This window comes from Fonsecaea erecta, assembly GCF_001651985.1.
Source record: "Fonsecaea erecta strain CBS 125763 chromosome Unknown Scaff1, whole genome shotgun sequence".
Lineage (NCBI taxonomy): Eukaryota > Fungi > Ascomycota > Eurotiomycetes > Chaetothyriales > Herpotrichiellaceae > Fonsecaea > Fonsecaea erecta.
The window spans coordinates 3,718,599-3,736,516 of record NW_017387244.1 but is presented as its reverse complement, the minus strand read 5'-3'; the positions used below and the strand labels follow the sequence as shown (position 1 = coordinate 3,736,516).

The window sequence follows — 17,918 nt, the reverse complement described above, 5'->3', positions numbered from 1 at the left end:
GGTCCTAACAAGGGGGATTAGCTAAAATAGCTGAATCTGCTGATCTCCTGATCTTCTTGTCGAGGAGGTACAACTGATTCGACCAGGCCAGGAAGCTTCGCTCAATTGAGAACCTTTAGCAAGGGAAACTGGGCTATATCTAAGTGTAAGTGTTAATTAATGCATTTATGAAGAGCCGGATGCACAGTCAGCCGTCGCCATTCCGGCTACCGAAGCACTATTCACAAACCTACACGGTAGATTGTGCAAATGCTTGATGGTAAGGCTGGTCCAATTAAGGGGCGGACGGAGAGTGGATCCATCGGAGAGACCCACAGTGCCGCTCGAGTCAGGCTGTGGAGCCTTAGCCAATAACTCGCCTCCCCCTTGACTCATGCCAAACTCTATTTTCTCCGAAGTCCTCTCGATTTCCACCTGTTCGAACTAATTCTCCCTCCGTCCAGCACGATTGCCCTCGAGCAGACATCAACAATGGCCACCGTCCCTGAAATTGGCATTTGCTCCTTGTGCACCTGGCGCTTCCGTGGCCGGTGCACATCTTCCGAATGCTCAGGAGGTCTCGTACGACCGTGGTCTCCCTCATGGCCCGAACACGCATAAACGGTCCGAACGGTTCCAGCAACGGATGTGAATAGCTCAAATGGAGGGCTTGTCGATCCACTGAGGATGCGTATTGTATTGCCAATCCAAGATTCGAGGTTTGTCTGGTATCGTCGATATAAGATCGATTTCACCTGTAGATCGAAGCCTCCAACACCGCACCCTCAACTATCACCTTTCGTCTCTAGCTCCTTTCTTTGCCCTCCATTCGTTGCTTTCTTTCATAGACTGCTCTCCGGAGCTTGCGATACAGTCACGTTTCCCAAATCATCGTCTCAGGTGTTTTACCCGTGCATTGTCCAATTGAGAATACACTCCCCTCTCCCATCCTACCTCTTTATTGCTGCACGGACTCGAAACCAACCCCATTTTGGGTTGCTTGCCCACGCAAGAGAAGAATATCAAGATGTCCCTAGTGGGAAACTTCGTTTCCAACTACGACAACAGTGCCGGAAAGCGAGGACCTGGACTCCCGGCACATTTGCGGACAGAATCACATGACGGTACCGTGCCGGAGCGTCACTCGAGCTCGGCAAGCAACGATGAGAAAATACAGGGCGATCGACCTGCACATTCAGAGAACGACGTCGGCGACGATGACGACGACGACATGCGTGTCAGATACCTGGCCCGACAGTTCTCGCGGACGTCTACCAGAACCGAGGACGCCAATCCCTTCGCCGCGCCGCCAGGCTCCTCGTTGGACCCCAGCTCCGACAACTTCCAAACCCGGGACTGGGTCAAGGCCCTGTTCAACCTCCAGTCCAAAGACGACCGGTTCCTGGCCCGGACGGCTGGCGTCGCGTTCCGTAACCTCAGCGCCCACGGCTTCGGCTCTGCCACGGACTACCAAAAGACTGTTGGCACCGCGCCTTTCCAAGTCGTCGGTCTCCTGCGCCAGCTGATGGGCGCGGGACAGCGCAGGATCAACATCCTCCGCGGGTTCGACGGGCTGGTGAACCACGGGGAAATGCTGGTGGTGCTGGGGCCACCGGGCTCGGGGTGCTCGACGTTCCTCAAGACGCTGGCCGGCGAGACGCACGGGTTCCACGTCGACAAGGATTCCTACATCAACTACCAAGGCATCCCCTTTGACCAGATGCACAAGCACTTCCGCGGCGAGGCCATCTACACTGCCGAACAGGACATCCACTTCCCGCAGCTCTCGGTCGCAGACACGCTCTACTTCGCCGCCCGCGCCAGAGCCCCCAGGCACCGGCCGGGAAATATCTCGGCGCATGAGTACGCGTGCCACATGCGAGATGTCATCATGGCCATCTTTGGCATCCGACACACCTCCAAAACTCGTGTGGGCAACGACTTCATCCGAGGCGTGAGCGGGGGAGAAAGGAAACGTGTCAGCATCGCCGAAGCCGCGTTGAACATGTCGCCTCTGCAGTGCTGGGACAACAGCACCCGCGGCCTCGACAGCGCCAACGCTATCGAGTTCTGCAAAACGCTGCGTCTCTCGACCGAGATCCTCAACGCCACGGCCGCCGTGGCCATCTACCAGGCTCCCCAGGCGGCCTACGACATCTTCGACAAGGTCATTGTCCTCTACGAGGGACGACAGATCTACTTCGGCAGGACTGGGGACGCTAAAGACTACTTCGTCCAGCTGGGCTTCCACTGTCCCGAACGGCAAACCACCGCCGACTTCCTCACCTCCATGACCAGCGCGGACGAGCGCATTGTCCGCGAAGGCTTCGAGGACCGGGCACCTCGCACCCCCGACGAATTCGCCCGGGCCTGGAAGGAGAGTGCCGAACGTGCCCGGCTCCTCGCAGACATCGAAGATTTCGACCGGCGACACCCTCTCGGCGGCGAGGATCTGGACAAGTTCAAGGAATCCAGGAGACTGCAGCAGGCGAAGAGGCAGCGGGTGGCGTCGCCCTACACGCTCTCGTACGGCCAACAGGTACGGCTCTGTCTCTGGCGCGGATTCCGCAGGTTGATGGCCGACCCGAGTCTCACGCTGACCTCCATCATCGGCAACAACGTCTTTGCGCTGATCATCGGATCCATCTTCTACAACCTCGACAGCACCACCAACTCCTTCTACGCACGGGGCGCCCTGCTGTTCTTCGCCATCCTCATCAACGCCTTCAGCTCGGCTCTGGAGATTCTCACCCTCTATGCACAGCGGCCCATCGTCGAGAAGCACCAGCGGTACGCGCTGTACCACCCCTCGAGCGAGGCGTTTGCCTCCATGTTGACGGACATGCCATACAAGATCACCAACGCCATCATCTTCAACGTCACCATCTATTTCATGACCAACCTCCGCCGAGAAGCCGGCCATTTCTTCTTCTTTCTCCTCATTTCCTTCACCTTGACGCTGGTGATGAGCATGCTCTTTCGGACCATCGCCTCCGTCTCACGAACATTGAGTCAGGCATTGGCACCGGCCGCCATCCTCATCCTAGCCATTGTCATCTACACCGGCTTCGCCATCCCCGTCAACTACATGCTCGGATGGGCACGGTGGATCAATTACCTGGACCCGGTCGCCTATGGGTTCGAAGCACTCATGATCAACGAGTTCTCTGGCCGAGATTACGGCTGTGCCAGGTACGTGCCGTCGGGTCCGGGATATGGCGATTCCAATCGAGTCTGCTCGGCGGTCGGGTCTCGTCCCGGTCAGACGTTTGTCAACGGCGATGACTTTATCAACAGCAGTTACAAGTACTACGCCTCGCACAAGTGGCGCAATTTCGGCATCCTGATCGCCTTCATGGTCGGTCTGTTCCTCACCTACTTGGTGTCGGCGGAGTTCGTCCAGGCCAAGAAATCTAAGGGCGAGGTGCTGGTTTTCCGTCGTGGTCAGACGCCGGCTCTGTTGAAGATGCAGTTGCCTCAAGACACAGAGACCGGCAACGTCACGTCAGCCGTCACGGCCGCGAAGAACCAGCAGTCCGCCGACATATCGAGTGTCATTCAGAGACAGACGGCCATCTTCCAATGGCGCGACGTCTGCTACGACATCCCACTCAACGGTGGACGGCGGCTCCTTGACCACGTCGATGGCTGGGTCAAGCCGGGCACCATGACAGCCTTGATGGGCGTGTCCGGGGCTGGCAAAACAACGCTCCTGGATGTCCTGGCCACCCGTGTGACCATGGGAGTTATCACCGGCGAGATGTTGGTCGACGGGCAACAGCGAGACGAGTCATTCCAGCGCAAGACCGGCTACGTCCAACAACAAGATCTGCATCTGGAGACATCGACGGTGCGAGAAGCCTTGAGCTTCAGCGCCCTCCTCCGGCAACCCGCCCACATCCCGCGGCGCGAGAAGCTGGCGTACGTCGACGAGGTCATCAAGCTGCTCGAGATGTCCGAGTACGCCGACGCCGTGGTCGGGGTGCCCGGCGAGGGCCTCAACGTGGAGCAGCGCAAACGACTGACCATCGGCGTCGAGCTGGCCGCCAAACCGGAGCTGCTGCTGTTCCTCGACGAGCCCACGTCCGGCCTTGACTCGCAGACGTCGTGGTCCATCCTGGACCTGCTGGAGAAGCTGAAACAGAACGGCCAGGCCATCCTGTGCACCATCCACCAGCCGTCGGCCATGCTCTTCCAGCGCTTCGACCGCCTCCTCTTCCTCGCAAAGGGCGGCCGCACCGTCTACTTCGGCCCCGTGGGCGACTCGTCGCGGATCCTCACCGACTACTTCGAGCGCAACGGCGCCCACCGCTGCCCGCCCGACGCAAATCCCGCCGAGTGGATGCTCGAGGTCATCGGCGCCGCGCCGGGCTCGCACACCGAGATCGACTGGGTCGAGACGTGGCGTCGGTCGCCCGAGTACCGCGCCGTGCACGCCGAGCTCTCCCAGATGAAAGCGGAGCGCTGTCAACTCGCCAGGGCGACCTCCAACCGAGCCGACCGGGCCAGCTATCGCGAGTTCGCGGCGCCCTTCTACCAGCAGCTGCATGAGGTGTTGAAGCGCGTCTTTGAGCAGTACTGGCGCACGCCGTCGTATATCTACAGCAAGCTGTCTCTGTGTATTGCTTCGGTAAGAAATGCCCGGGCCCCCGTCTTTTCTTTCTCGCCCTGCTACTGCCATCAGCGTTGCTGACCACATTCTTTCTTTCTTCATAATTTAGGGTCTCTTCATCGGCTTCTCCTTCTTCCACGCCCGGGTCACGCAGCAGGGGCTCCAGAACCAGATGTTCGGCATCTTCATGCTGATGACCATCTTCGGCCAACTGGTGCAGCAGATCATGCCGCTGTTCGTGACGCAGCGGTCGCTGTACGAGGTGCGCGAGCGGCCGAGCAAGACGTACTCGTGGCAGGCCTTCATGATGAGCAACATCCTGGTCGAGCTGCCGTGGTCGACGCTCTGCGCCGTCCTGATCTTCGTCACCTGGTACTACCCGATCGGCCTGTACCGCAACGCGGAGCCCACGCACGCCGTGCACGAGCGCGGTGCCCTCATGTTCCTCCTGATTTGGGCTTTCTTGCTGTTCACCTCAACCTTCGCCCACATGGTCATCGCCGCCATCGAGACCGCCGAGACCGGCGGCAACATCGCCAACCTGTCCTTCTCGCTGACCTTGGTCTTCTGCGGCGTCCTCGTCGGTCCCAAGGCCCTCCCCGGGTTCTGGATCTTCATGTACCGCGTCTCCCCCTTCAATTACCTGATCGACGGGATGCTCAGCACGGCCGTCGCCCACGCCCCCGTCACCTGCGCCGCCAACGAGTATCTCCACTTCACGGCCCCGGCGGGCCAGACCTGTGCGGAGTACATGCATTCCTACATCGACGCGGTCGGGGGGTATCTCCAGGACTCGTCGGGCACGGGCACGGGCAACAATTGCAGCTACTGCGCGATTGCGACCACGGACGCCTTCCTGGCCAGTGTCTCGGCCCATCCGCAAGACATGTGGCGCAACTTCGGCCTGATGTGGCCGTACATCGTCTTCAACGTCGCCGGCGCCGTGTTCCTGTACTGGCTGGCCCGAGTGCCAAAGCGCATGTCCAAGCGTGGGAAAAAGCAGAGAGAACTCGCCAGCCCCAAGGAGAGCAAGGAGGGCAGCGTGCTCGACGAATCTGCCGAAACAGTCCTCGGTGAAGTGAAGAGAGGAGAAGTCGGAGAAGCACACCGCGACGGGGACAGGGACGCAAGGCCTGCTATCGACGATTAATCCCAATGTAGACACTGAAACTGGGCTGGCGTAAGAACAAGTGCTGTACTGGCTGAAGCGCATCAACAACCTCGCTTAATTTGACAGGTCTTCATGGATCCATAGGCCGGGAGCGTCTCGGTTTTCTTTCTGTCTGCTCTGAGGTCACACAGCCCTTTATTTAGGATATGAATATAGATATTAGACAGCGGCTGCTGGATGGAGGGCGACGAGCACAGATATAGTATCCTGGACATATAATACGAAGTAAAGGTCTTTCAAAGTTGTGGCAACACTACCGTAATCTACTTGACTTATAAGGCCTGGGGAAATCCACTGATGGGAAACTCTTCTTGATTGCTGAAACAGAGAAGGATCTCCGCCATCGCGATGGAGCTGGAGAGTCGAAGGGTCAAAAACTCCTCGGCGAGCGAGAACTGGTTGCGTTCCTTCATCCTGGTCACCGCTTCGTCGCCCAGTGGGTGGTACTGCATTGTGCTTGGCCGACCTCGTTCGAGAGACTTGAAGTGAGGAAACTGATGGGGCGAATTCGGGCTGGTTGTCTTTCTGTCCCCAAGGACCTGCCCCAGGTGCTGGAGTTCCCGATTTGGCGACTCAGGAATAAAGCGGCACAAGATTCGACCTGGAAGAGTCACAACATGTTACACACGATGGTGATTTCCAGAGGCACAAACAACATGACTTACCTGTCACAACAAAAGTGCCATCTCTTTGTTCTCCAGTCCCTTGTACATCGAGGTAAAAGCAGGTCGCAAGAAGACGATTGGCAAGCCGTTCCAGGCGGGCGAATGGCGCCGCCCTGTTCCAATACCGCTGTGCGGCTAAACGCAGGTCTTCGAGCTTGCCGACCTCATCAAGTTCAGGGAGTGGATCAAGCGGTATATTCAACCGGACACAAGGATCCAGAGCAGCAGCACCATAAGCGGCACGGAATTCGTTCCAGGTGTTTTCCGAATCTAAGCTGCTGTTGATTTTGTCAATTGCAATCTGACCCAGAATGAAGATCTGGTTTTGCGAGAATGGCCACCATGATTCGTTCACCTCGGGGATACCGTCAAGGTCAGGCTGTGCTTTCACGCCTTGTTCTACTTTGTCTTGGACCTCCTTGTTCATCCCAGTACCCACAGACAGTATTAAATCTGCTCTTGAATTGGGCCAGAGGAACTCGCGCTCCTGGTCGGCAACGTGGACTGGGTTATTGAAGTAAATGCCCCCGTCGACGAACTTTCTCTGTGAAGCTCGATGGGCGAAGCTTTCGAACCACGTCGGGGCAGCCGAAGAGGCTCGGGCACTTTAGAATCAGCTGGTATATTTCGGTAGAGCAATTCGACCACTTACGCTTCCCATATTTTGATTTCTTTGTCAAATTGCCTTGCTCTCATCCACGTATACGAAGTGCGACGTCGGTCGGCTGATGCAGCTTAGTATGCGTTCTGCTCAGATCCCTTTAGAACGTCAACACGGATGTGGAGGACCTACTGTTCTCTGGTCTGTTGTAAGTGCCAAAAACGAAAGCTCCACCACCATTGGATGCTGCCGTGATAGCGAGCTTGCTATCGAACACACGATAGGTTGGGTGGCCAAACAATGTGTCAGCGGATGTGAACGCGTCTTTCAGAGCATCTTCTAGAGCTTCCGTGTCGTAGACGTGGGTCCATTTCCGCAAGAACGAGAACATGCCGTTCGGATTAACAGCAATAAAATTAGGGAAGCGAGGTGTAAATGCTTTGCGGCAGAGTGTCTTGAATTCGGCGACACTTCTGTCGGTACTCCAACCTCTGACATTGAGTGCTGCTCCAATGATGCCGCCAACACTTCACGATTTAGCAATGCGGTCACGTAAGAAAAGCTAGTACCCGGAGCGACATACCTAGTTCCAACGACGAGATCGAAGAATGACTGTATCGGAATCCTTCCTCCGAGGTGCTTCTCCAACTGTTGTAGGAGAACAAGCTGGACGATACCTCGTATGCCGCCGCTGAAAGAACTCGTCAGTAGGTTGAGACCCTTTGAAGAACGAGCCTCACCCATCAAGTGAAAGTAACCGCAAACCGGCAGCCGGGGGCTTAAATCGGATCAAGGGCTTGTGGATCCAAGGTTGTGTTTCGTGCATAGGACAATCACTCATTTCGACCGTGGTGGCATTTATGGCCACACCAAAGTCTTTCACGCAGTCTGTGCAAACAACATGTTTGCATTCCAAACAGTGGCTTGCGGAGCTCATGAGGCAGCAGAGGCAGCCTATATTGTCACAAAAAACGGTTCCAAAGTTGCTCTCGTATCGCTTGTAGAATTGGCGCAACTTTTCTTTGTGGACGACCACAGCCCTTGCTCGACTGAATCGATCTGACAATGAGGAAGACGACCAGTCCAACAGTTGTTCGAGATGTCTCTGTACTTCCGATTCGAAGTCCCGTAAACATTGTGCCTCGGTTTTCTCGCAGTGATATTCCTGTCTGACGCCTTTTTCTGCTCCAATCTGTTTGTTGGACGCGTCCTTGTGGCCAGAATGATGGCTGACCTTATTGATCTGACAATCGCCAAATTCGCAGAGCCAATGCTGGTCGAGGAACTTTTTGAGACCTTGGGTGAAACGAGACTTGTACTGTGGAAGTATTGTTTCGCATTTACCGAGGCGATCATGCCGTGCAGCATCCAGCATGATCGCTGAAGCTGCGGGTAAGCTGAGTTCAGCTATAAGAGAAGACAATTTGACGTCTTTCGGACGATTACTGGCCTTGGCAGTCAATCGTGACCGGAGTCGTACCGCCAGTGTGAGGAGATTGTCGCTAAAATCGGGCGATATTGGTGCGTTAAGAAATGAAGCTTGAACAAAGTCAAATGGTTGCGAGAGCCCTTCCCTCGAGGAGAAGTGTTCAAAGGCCAGCTGCAAGTAAGGATTGAGCTGATCCGCATTCAACAAGAGGCGGTGTTCCCTCTTGAATTCTCTGACCTCGGTGCCGGCAATGGAGATTTCGGTGTAAAGCTTCAGCATTTGCTGCTCAATCAGATTCATCCGCCCGATGCCATTAGTGAGTCCGGGGATACAGATCACCTTGACGGATGAATAATACTTCTCCACCAGTTGCTTCGTGCTCATGCGACCTGTATGCCTCCACTTGTCGAGGTAAGTCCGAAAGCGTGGATTGGTGAGTAACTGGGTATCCACATTGGCAAACAGCCACGACGTCGCGACGTGAATATCCCAAAGGTCTTGTGCAAGGGTGCTTTCTGCCTTGTTGATGACGATAATAGCATGTGGTCGCACTGCTTGGTTTGAGGTATGCTCGATGGCCTGGGCACCCCAGTCCAGGAGCTGGGATGCCACGCCCTCGATCATGCTAAGTGTGACGTTAGTTGAAGTTGATCAGGGGGCTGTTACAACGCATACCCTGCATTTTCCATCACGAACACGACAACATCGGAGAAGGCATAGAGGATCCTAGAGTAAAGGTTTTTGACAACATATTCCCTTGGCTGCGTGGCTGCTTGATCCAACCAAAAGAGCCTCCTGGCTTTCTTGTAGATCACCTTTACTATTGCCCTGATCGTAATATCCTCCTCTTCTTGGAGCACTTGGCTCCTTGGTTTATTGTTACCTCCGCACAGACCTTCGCTATCCGCGAAAAGAATGGGAGTCTGAGAATCTGCCGATGCAGGGTCTTGATAGAGGTGGACATCACTGGACGTCGGTTGAGGGTTACTGGGGTTGCCTACAACTGGTTTAGGATACTCCCTTGAGCCGGGCTGATTCAACTGCGGTCGTCAGCCAACAATCGAACCATTACGGAGTCTTTTCAACCCACGGTGATCAACAGATTGATTAGACTGCTTTTTCCCGCTCCTGGTTCTCCTGTCAGTGACCACACTCCTAATGGCCATGGTATACATACCAGTGTTGCCAACGAAAGATACCAAACTCGGAAACAGGCCCGTACGTTTATTTGGCGGATAGCCGGCCATGATCTGCTCATACCTGGTACCGTCAAGGAACTTGATCTCATGTTCCGCGTGGTACATTCCAAACCACATAGTACCGGCATCTTGTTGATGTAAGCTTTTGTCGGCTTCCGGCAATCGTCTCGGGCGCAACGCACGTTGCACCTTTCTCGTCAGCCGAAGATTGGTCTTTTCATGCGGGACATAATCGGAACCCTCGTCATAAATCAACGGCATTTCACGATGCACAATTTGCTGGTCCCAACAGGGGTCGCAATAGTTGAGGCGACAAATATTGCATTGCGAAACATCGTCACGATAGTCCTTACAGGCCTGGCACTTGTCCGAGAGGTTGTTGCTCACCGAGTTGGAATCTGTCCCCTGACGTCCCAACTGGTCAGCTGGGGCCTTGGATGGAGTCTAAAACGTGATTTACCTGATCCCTGGACAACTCTACCGTTAAATTGCTATTTTCTGTCATATTTGAGGCAAGACACAATGCTGCAACTTCCTCCGCCGAAAGTTCGGGGAGCGTTTCCGGACTGCTGCCCGCACGCGGTAGCCCCTGCCTCATATGCTGAGGACGTAAGATGATTGTTCGAAAGGCGGGTTCAGAGAATAGACGTACACTGAGATCCTCCTCCGTAGCTTGCGGTTCAGCGACGGATGCTTGGCTGTGCAAAGCTGGTGCTAGCTCTGTCCGCTTCGTTTGGAGGCCAATGACGAGTGAATCGTCGTGTCCCACTGAGATTCCTCCAAGACTATCCTCTGGTAACTCGTGCGTATTCGAATCTGATAGAGGAAAAGCTCCCGGTATGTGATAGGCCATATTTCAATGTTGCGGCTCTGGTGCTCCCCGAGTCAATGTGTTGGGATAGAGTAGTACGTTTCTGTGACACCACAGACGAAGGCAACAGTGAGAATCGAACTGCGATGGCTCCAAACTGTCCAGCTAGTTGAAGGGGTGTAGACAACAACCAATTTCACATATTGAAACCAAGACACATCTCGGGCTGAGAAAGAAATATCGCAGGCAGGGCGGAACGCCATGATGCGGCTCAATTCACCGCGGAGATCATACCTGCAGGCCATGGGCCCAACCTGCGCTACTGGTTCAGTGGGCGCGTGAGGTAGTAGGCCATTGGCCGATATATTTGGTAGTGGCATCGTTTATGATGCATTGCTGGGGCTGGGACGACTCAAGGCAGCGACCAGTTGCCTTTCCGCAGCCGAATGTGGCTTTCTACAGCTGTTTACAGCCGTGTTGGGCGAAAATGTCTGGGTTGCAGAATTGTCTCGGTCAAAGGACCATATTTCACATGAGCAGCCTCACTAAAGCTGGTATGACAGGAGAGTTCCAACGCGGACGGCGGACTGGCTTTGAACAGCACTTCTAGTAACAATGTGGAAGTGAGTGAAGCGTACGGCTTGAGGCTGCCGAGCACGTTGATGGCTCCGGGCGCCTAGCGCTGTGGGGTTCACTGTCCAGCCTACTAGCCGCACAGCTAGCCATATTTCCAAAAGTGCTTAGCTAGTGCTAGTGAGGCTTAGGACAAACCGGCATGTGCACGAGGACCTCTTGGACGGATCAAGATGTAGAATGATCTGCCGTACTGGTGGCATTGTTAGCTGTAGGGAGTGTACCAGACTCTGAAGCTACCTCTATTATTGATCATCTCTTTGGAAAAATAAAACATCGACCAGGCAAATTTGATTGAGAGGAGCTTTGCCTGCTTTACCCCGACCGGGTTGGCCTACTGTGGGCGTGGATGCGTAACTCCCTGGGCTTCCCTGGACCTTGTGGTGTTGACATAACCAGAGAGGACGTTGATGTGGCGTATGAGGGTGTTTTCACATGCTTGCGGTGAATCGTAACATAGAATGGTCAGGATATGGTTGGGGTGACATCGTGAGGATCTCATGGTGTACCGAGTAACAGGCAGTTGGTGCTGTGTGGCCCCTAGAATTGGTATACTATATGTTCGTTCTTGAGTCAACTCGGGGCTTCTTAGCCACGATGACCAGTGCCTGACAGTTATCATGTCAATCCATGCTCTTCAAGATAGATTTGGCCTGTGGTTGGGGGCCAACGGGGACGACACAAGAGGAGGATGGCATGACGATCGAGGGTATTGCCGACACCGGGTTTGGTAGTTTCCACCAGGCTCACCAGGCCAGACCGCTTGTAGAGTGGAGACACATCGACGACGAGATCGATATGCACCAAGTCCCCCGTGTTGAGGACCGACGCAGCGAATTGTGTGGAGGGCAAACGCAGGTGTGTGAACACAAGATTGCGGGGCGGGGAGTCTTGAGTGTCTCCGGTATGGGCGACACTGGCGACCACCAGCTTCGCCCTGGTGCCGCTGTCGGAGCCAAGCCAAAAAAAAAAGTGTGGCAGCCAAAGAAGCTCAGCAGCTTTCATTGTGAGTAAGACTGTGGGTGACTGTTAACTATTAATTATTAGACTCTCGAGCCGCCCAGGGAAAAATTTCCTCCCAGGTACCCCGAACTTATTACTTATTGCAAAGTCACTGCCCCCCTTCACCCTTACTCTTTTTCCCACACCCATACCTACAAACACCCGATCACAATGGCCTCCAAGACCTTTGCTCGAACCCTGCGCACTGCTTCCAAGCAGAAAATCAGCTCCCCCGCCGTGCAGAAACGCTCCATCGCGACTGCCCTGGCAACCAGACCTCTTGTTGCTGCCACCCAACGTCCACTTTTTGCAGCTCCAGCTCAGCAGCAAAAGCGAGGAGTCAAGACCATCGACTTCGCCGGCACAAAAGAAACCGTCTTCGGTACGCAGAAGACTGTTTTTCTCACTACCAGGTGACATTGTGCTGATCATTGTGTACAGAACGGGAAGACTGGCCGCGCGAGAAGCTCCTCGTATGCTGAACCCCCCTAAATTCCAAGAAAGAAGGCTCGTCCCCACTGACCACATCCTCAGGAGTACTTCAAGAACGACACCCTCGCCCTGATCGGCTATGGCTCGCAGGGTCACGGTCAAGGTCTGAACCTCCGAGACAATGGCTTGAACGTCATCATCGGCGTGCGCAAGAACGGCGCGTCGTGGAAGGAGGCGGAACAAGATGGCTGGATCCCGGGCAAGAACTTGTTCGACGTCGACGAAGCTATCGACCGGGGCACCATCATCATGAACCTGCTCAGTGATGCTGCTCAGAGTGAGACCTGGCCTGCCATCAAGCCCAAGTTGACCAAGGGCAAGGTGAGATAAGCGCACACCGTGTTTGGAAACAGAGCTAACTCTGCCAATCAGACCCTGTATTTCTCCCACGGCTTCTCCCCAGTCTTCAAAGACCTCACAAAAGTCGACGTCCCCAAGGACATTGATGTCATCCTCGTCGCCCCCAAGGGTTCCGGCCGCACCGTGCGAAGCTTGTTCCGTGAGGGCCGAGGTATTAACTCGTCCGTGGCCGTCTACCAAGACGTGACCGGCAAAGCCGAAGAGAAGGCCATCGCCCTTGGTGTGGCCATTGGTAGCGGCTACCTGTACAAGACCACCTTCGAGAAGGAAGTCTACTCCGACCTCTATGGTGAACGAGGATGCCTGATGGGCGGCATTCACGGCATGTTCCTGGCCCAATACGAGGTCCTTCGCGAGCGCGGCCATTCGCCCTCGGAGGCCTTCAACGAGACCGTTGAGGAGGCCACTCAATCCCTGTACCCTCTGATCGGCGCCAACGGCATGGACTGGATGTACGCCGCATGTTCGACCACCGCCCGTCGCGGAGCGATCGACTGGTCCAGCAAGTTCAAGGACACCCTCAAGCCTCTGTTCAACCAGCTCTACGACAGCGTGAGGGACGGTTCCGAGACCAAGCGCAGCTTGGAGTTCAACAGTGCACCTGACTACAGAGAGAAGTACGAGAAGGAGATGCAAGATATCCGGGACTTGGAGATCTGGCGTGCCGGGAAGGCCGTTCGGTACGTGTCCTGGCACACTCTTTATACTCCTCCCCTTGCTGACGATGGATAATAGCTCCCTCCGCCCTGAGAACCAGTGATGGGTCTCATTGTACCCCTGTTTCCTTCTGTCTGGCGTTTTTTCCAACCAAAAGTTGAGCATATACCATATGGAGAGGTCTTTGGATGGTGAACATGGATCTTAGCAGCAGCAGCCACGCGACCTGCATTGTGCACCTGCGAGTGTCTCAACCGGTTAGATATGGCCGCTGTGAAATGCAATACGCCGATCTCGGCAGAGCTTCGGACATCTGCACGATTACCAATTTCATGCTTTTTGGATTGTTTTTCTTTCCATTGACTCTGCAATTTTGCCATGCTTTCATTTCTCTTTGCCCCTGCTTCAATCTTCCGCGGCTGGTCACTGCAATCATTCATTTTGTGCATTTGCCACCCTGACCGGTGTTATTCGAGGGCAAATGCGCCAATATCACACAGGCCAATATCACACAGCCTTGGAAGCAAAGTATTAAACACACCCAGGAAAACACCCAAGATATACAGTGGGCAAAGTGACCTCAAAGGCATGGCAGACCCGTCCACCTGCCCGCCACTGGCGCCGTCCTCCATCCGCAATGCCTACACGAAAATCAAAACCTACGTCCATAGAACTCCCCTCATTACGAGCAGATCCCTGAATGCCATTGCCTCGTCCAGCGACCCGTCGGTGTTTCTGTCCGACGACCCGCCACCTTTCGACTCGGCAGAGTCAAACGTCAATGACGCTTCTCCCCAATTCCGGCTGTATTTCAAATGCGAGAATTTCCAGAAGATCGGGGCGTTCAAGGCCAGAGGCGCTTTTCATGCCGTGACCAGGCTGATCGAGGAGCTGGGGATCGATGAGGTTAGGACGAGAGGGGTTGTCACGCATAGTAGTGGTGAGTCTGTCATTGCTTGAATGTAACCACCTTCTCGGTGGGTGTGGTTTGCCATATCACAAGTTGTGCGAGGCCACGTACAGCCAGCGGAGATGCACATATTGTTTCAACTCACGTGCGACGACGACTTAATGGAATCATGCTCACCTGGCCAAAGGAAACCACGCCCAGGCGCTCGCCCTCGCAGCTTCGACATTCTCCATCCCTGCTTACATCGTCATGCCTTCGATATCCACCACGTCCAAAATCGCCGGCACTCGTCTGTACACCCCGAACGTAATCTTCAGCGGCTCCACCTCCCAAGAGCGGGAAGCCGTTGTCGCCGACGTCATCAAGGAGAAAGGCGCGATCCTGGTGCCGCCGTACGACCATCCCGACATCATTCTGGGACAAGGGACGGTGGGGTTGGAGATGGAGGAGCAGTTGCGCGAACTTGGGGGTGAGAACGGCGGCACGGCCAGCTTCGATGCGGTGATCACGCCCATCGGCGGCGGTGGCCTCTTAGGGGGTGTCGCCACCTTCTTCTCCTCCCAACCTGACACGTTGGTTTTCGGGGCGGAACCGTCCTTCCAAGGCGCCGACGATGCCCGGCGCGGGCTCCTGCAGAACCAAAGAATCGAGCACGTCAAGTCGCTGACCATCGCCGACGGCCTCCGCACGCCCGTCGGCCTGACCAACTGGACGATCGTGTCGGACCGTACCAAAGTCGAGGGCCTCTACGCCGTGGGCGAGGAGGACATCAAGAAGGCCATGCGGCTGGTCTTTGAGCGGCTCAAGCTGGTCGTCGAGCCCAGCGGCTGCGTGCCCCTTGCTGTCGTGCTGTTTAACCGCGAGTTCCGCGACATGGTGGCCGAGCGCCAGCGGATACGGGACGGCGGGACGACCTCCTCCCCCTGGGATGTCGGCATCGTGTTCAGTGGTGGGAACACGACCATGAAGGCCATCGCGACGTTGTTCGGCCAGGATGATGTTCGCAAGGGGGCGGGGGAGAGGGAGGCTGGGAAGGTCGGCGTCGATAGCGCGAAGAAGGTCGAGGACGCGGCAGGGTGAATGAGGGACTGGCCATTTGGAAACACATATGCTCTATCTATCAAGGGACGTATGGAACTTCTGTTATTCTTGTGGCCCAATTTCCTACATGAAGATTTTCCACTACATTGGCGCCACTCCATTGTTTGATAGGCAAGCAAGACATTTTCTACATGTTCTAGTCTCTGGGCGTTGATTGACCGAGACACTCGAGACGAGCCATCTACACACCTGTCCACCTCGTTTTTCCCGAGATGCTACTGCGTGCTATGGGTGTTCCAGACGCTTTTGTGTGTGTGTGTGAGAGAGAGAGAGACCACGAGCATCTATCTTGGTGATTGGTCTACATATTAGAATCGGCCGGCACATCACCGTAACATTCCTTCGCAGTGAGAGTATGTATCTGCCCGCTATCCCTCGAGTGAGAAGTATGAAATCACTATATACAGGGCAGCAAGCTCTTCTCAGGAAGCGGACGGGGCCAATGCCGAGGTGGAGTACAAGATGTTGATGCCCTCAAGGCGACAGCCTCGAGACGAAGGAAGCCAGTTTGATGCCCCACGGTCTGACCTCCTCATCCCCGCAGTCGAAGCAGCGCACGAATCCCTCGACCTGCTACAGGACATCTCTTGGGCGCGGACATGGAGCACTTTCAGGTATACGATCCGGCCTTCCACACGCTAACAGGAGACGCCCCCCAGCTCGAACTCCTGCTCGAAAAGGACTATCCCTTTGCTCATGAAGCCGGCGTCTTCATTCCCGAGAAAAATGAGCTGTTCATCACGAGCAACCAATTAGTCGACGGTGACGGTCGTCGCAGAGTGCAGATCACCAAGATCATTATCGGGCAGGATGGGACGGCACAGAGCGAGGAGATCAGCTGTCCCAGCGTCGAGATGGCGAACGGCGGTGTCAATTATGACCAGGACAAGTGGCTGGTCTGCGCCCAAGGCTCGCACTCTGGCCCTCCGGGCGGTCTCTACTTTGTGGACATCAATCCTCCGTACAAGACCGAGCTGGTCGTGGCCGATTTCCACGGACGGCCTTTCAACTCGGTCAATGATGTCGTCGTCCACAGTGACGGGAGTATCTGGTTTACCGACCCCTGCTACGGCTTCGGTGGGGGTTTCAAGCCCAGGCCGCGTCTTCCAAACCAGGTCTACAGATACGACCCGACATCGCGCGGCATTCGCGCCGTGGCCGACGGGTTCGGCCGACCGAACGGGATCTGCTTCTCGCCTGACGAGAAGACCGTCTACGTGACCGACACCGACTGGATCCAGACCCTGGACAACATCGATGACACGAGAGCATCGACCATGTGAGTATCCCCTTCGGCGACGTTCCGAGTTCCCGCAGGCTCACCACGTCTGAAGATACGCCTTCGACGTGCAGCAGTACGCGGGCCAGCCGTTCCTGACGAATCGCCGGCTCTTTGCGTTCTGCGAGACGGGCATCCCGGACGGCATCAAATGCGACATGGACGGCAACGTGTACAGCGGCTGCGGCGACGGCGTGCACGTCTGGTCGGCCGGGGGCGTGTTGCTGGGGAAGATCCGCGTGGCGGGCGGCGTGGCCAATTTCTGCTTCGGCCGCCGTGGCGAGATGTTTCTGCTGAACGAGACCAAGGTGTGGCGGGCCCGGCTGGGGGGCGCGGTGCGAGGAGCCCTTCTCAAAATATAATATTATATAGGTAGGTAGGGGTGGTGCCTAGCCTGGCCGTGAGTGAAATGTTCGCGCATCACCTACTTCCTCCGGAGAAGGTATATCGGTAACAGGTCATGAATTGCCTCGAGACGAGCCGCCCTCGACCCCGAACCGACACGTTCAAGCGACTTGACCGAACCGGTCTTGAGCCGGATCCACATCCTCTACGGCCCCTTTGGCGATCAGCGAAGACATCAGTCAGCAACTGAACAGACGAGATGCTGCTATTGATGGTCCTTGAGGAGCCCATGGGGTCGAGCTGAACAGAGCAACATAAACCGCGAAATGGATAGAGAGAAAAAGATCAATCAAACTCGCGCGAGTCCTCGAGAGGTTCTTCCCTCCCCAGTAAACAAGCACTTCCCATGTCCTCTGTGCTCTATTTGCTGCTCTCTCTCTCTCTCTCTCTCTGTGTGTGTGTGTGTGTGTGTGTGTGTGTTGTCCACTCCAAGTCCTATCATAGTCCTAGCAAGCTGTCGTTCAACAACTCTCTCCATCCATCCATGTCTTCTACACCACCTCAGCAGGCTTCCTTCCCGACTGAAAACGTCCAACATAGACAGGAGGCCGAAAAGGACCGGCTGGAATCTGTTTAGTTGACCCTTCCCTGTCTCTGTCCACCTCATCATGG

General features: G+C 55.4%; 5 protein-coding genes across 5 annotated transcripts; 4 read left to right on the top strand and 1 right to left on the bottom strand.

The window, feature by feature from the left end:
* Nucleotides 1-1,006: 1,006 nt before the first annotated feature.
* On the top strand, nt 1,007-5,741 carry AYL99_01313 (hypothetical protein; the record flags this gene model as incomplete). Its single annotated transcript, XM_018832829.1, has 2 exons — nt 1,007-4,609; nt 4,701-5,741. 2 exons carry the CDS (start codon nt 1,007-1,009, stop codon nt 5,739-5,741), a joined length of 4,644 nt encoding a protein of 1,547 aa, XP_018698708.1.
* Nucleotides 5,742-6,034: 293 nt separating this feature from the next.
* Nucleotides 6,035-10,509, bottom strand: AYL99_01312 (hypothetical protein; the record flags this gene model as incomplete). The annotated part of the gene is made up of 10 exons (XM_018832828.1): nt 6,035-6,363; nt 6,428-7,032; nt 7,080-7,152; nt 7,221-7,555; nt 7,612-7,719; nt 7,769-9,082; nt 9,133-9,497; nt 9,548-9,585; nt 9,635-10,061; nt 10,117-10,509. The coding sequence occupies 10 exons, from the start codon at nt 10,507-10,509 to the stop codon at nt 6,035-6,037; spliced, it is 3,987 nt and encodes a 1,328-aa protein (XP_018698707.1).
* Nucleotides 10,510-12,273: 1,764 nt separating this feature from the next.
* On the top strand, nt 12,274-13,714 carry AYL99_01311 (ketol-acid reductoisomerase, mitochondrial; the record flags this gene model as incomplete). Its single annotated transcript, XM_018832827.1, has 5 exons — nt 12,274-12,484; nt 12,544-12,575; nt 12,637-12,915; nt 12,967-13,634; nt 13,690-13,714. 5 exons carry the CDS (start codon nt 12,274-12,276, stop codon nt 13,712-13,714), a joined length of 1,215 nt encoding a protein of 404 aa, XP_018698706.1.
* Nucleotides 13,715-14,199: 485 nt separating this feature from the next.
* On the top strand, nt 14,200-15,601 carry AYL99_01310 (hypothetical protein; the record flags this gene model as incomplete). Its single annotated transcript, XM_018832826.1, has 2 exons — nt 14,200-14,551; nt 14,709-15,601. The coding sequence occupies 2 exons, from the start codon at nt 14,200-14,202 to the stop codon at nt 15,599-15,601; spliced, it is 1,245 nt and encodes a 414-aa protein (XP_018698705.1).
* A 620-nt stretch (nt 15,602-16,221) lies between these two features.
* On the top strand, nt 16,222-17,263 carry AYL99_01309 (gluconolactonase; the record flags this gene model as incomplete). Its single annotated transcript, XM_018832825.1, has 2 exons — nt 16,222-16,901; nt 16,957-17,263. 2 exons carry the CDS (start codon nt 16,222-16,224, stop codon nt 17,261-17,263), a joined length of 987 nt encoding a protein of 328 aa, XP_018698704.1.
* Nucleotides 17,264-17,918: the final 655 nt, after the last annotated feature.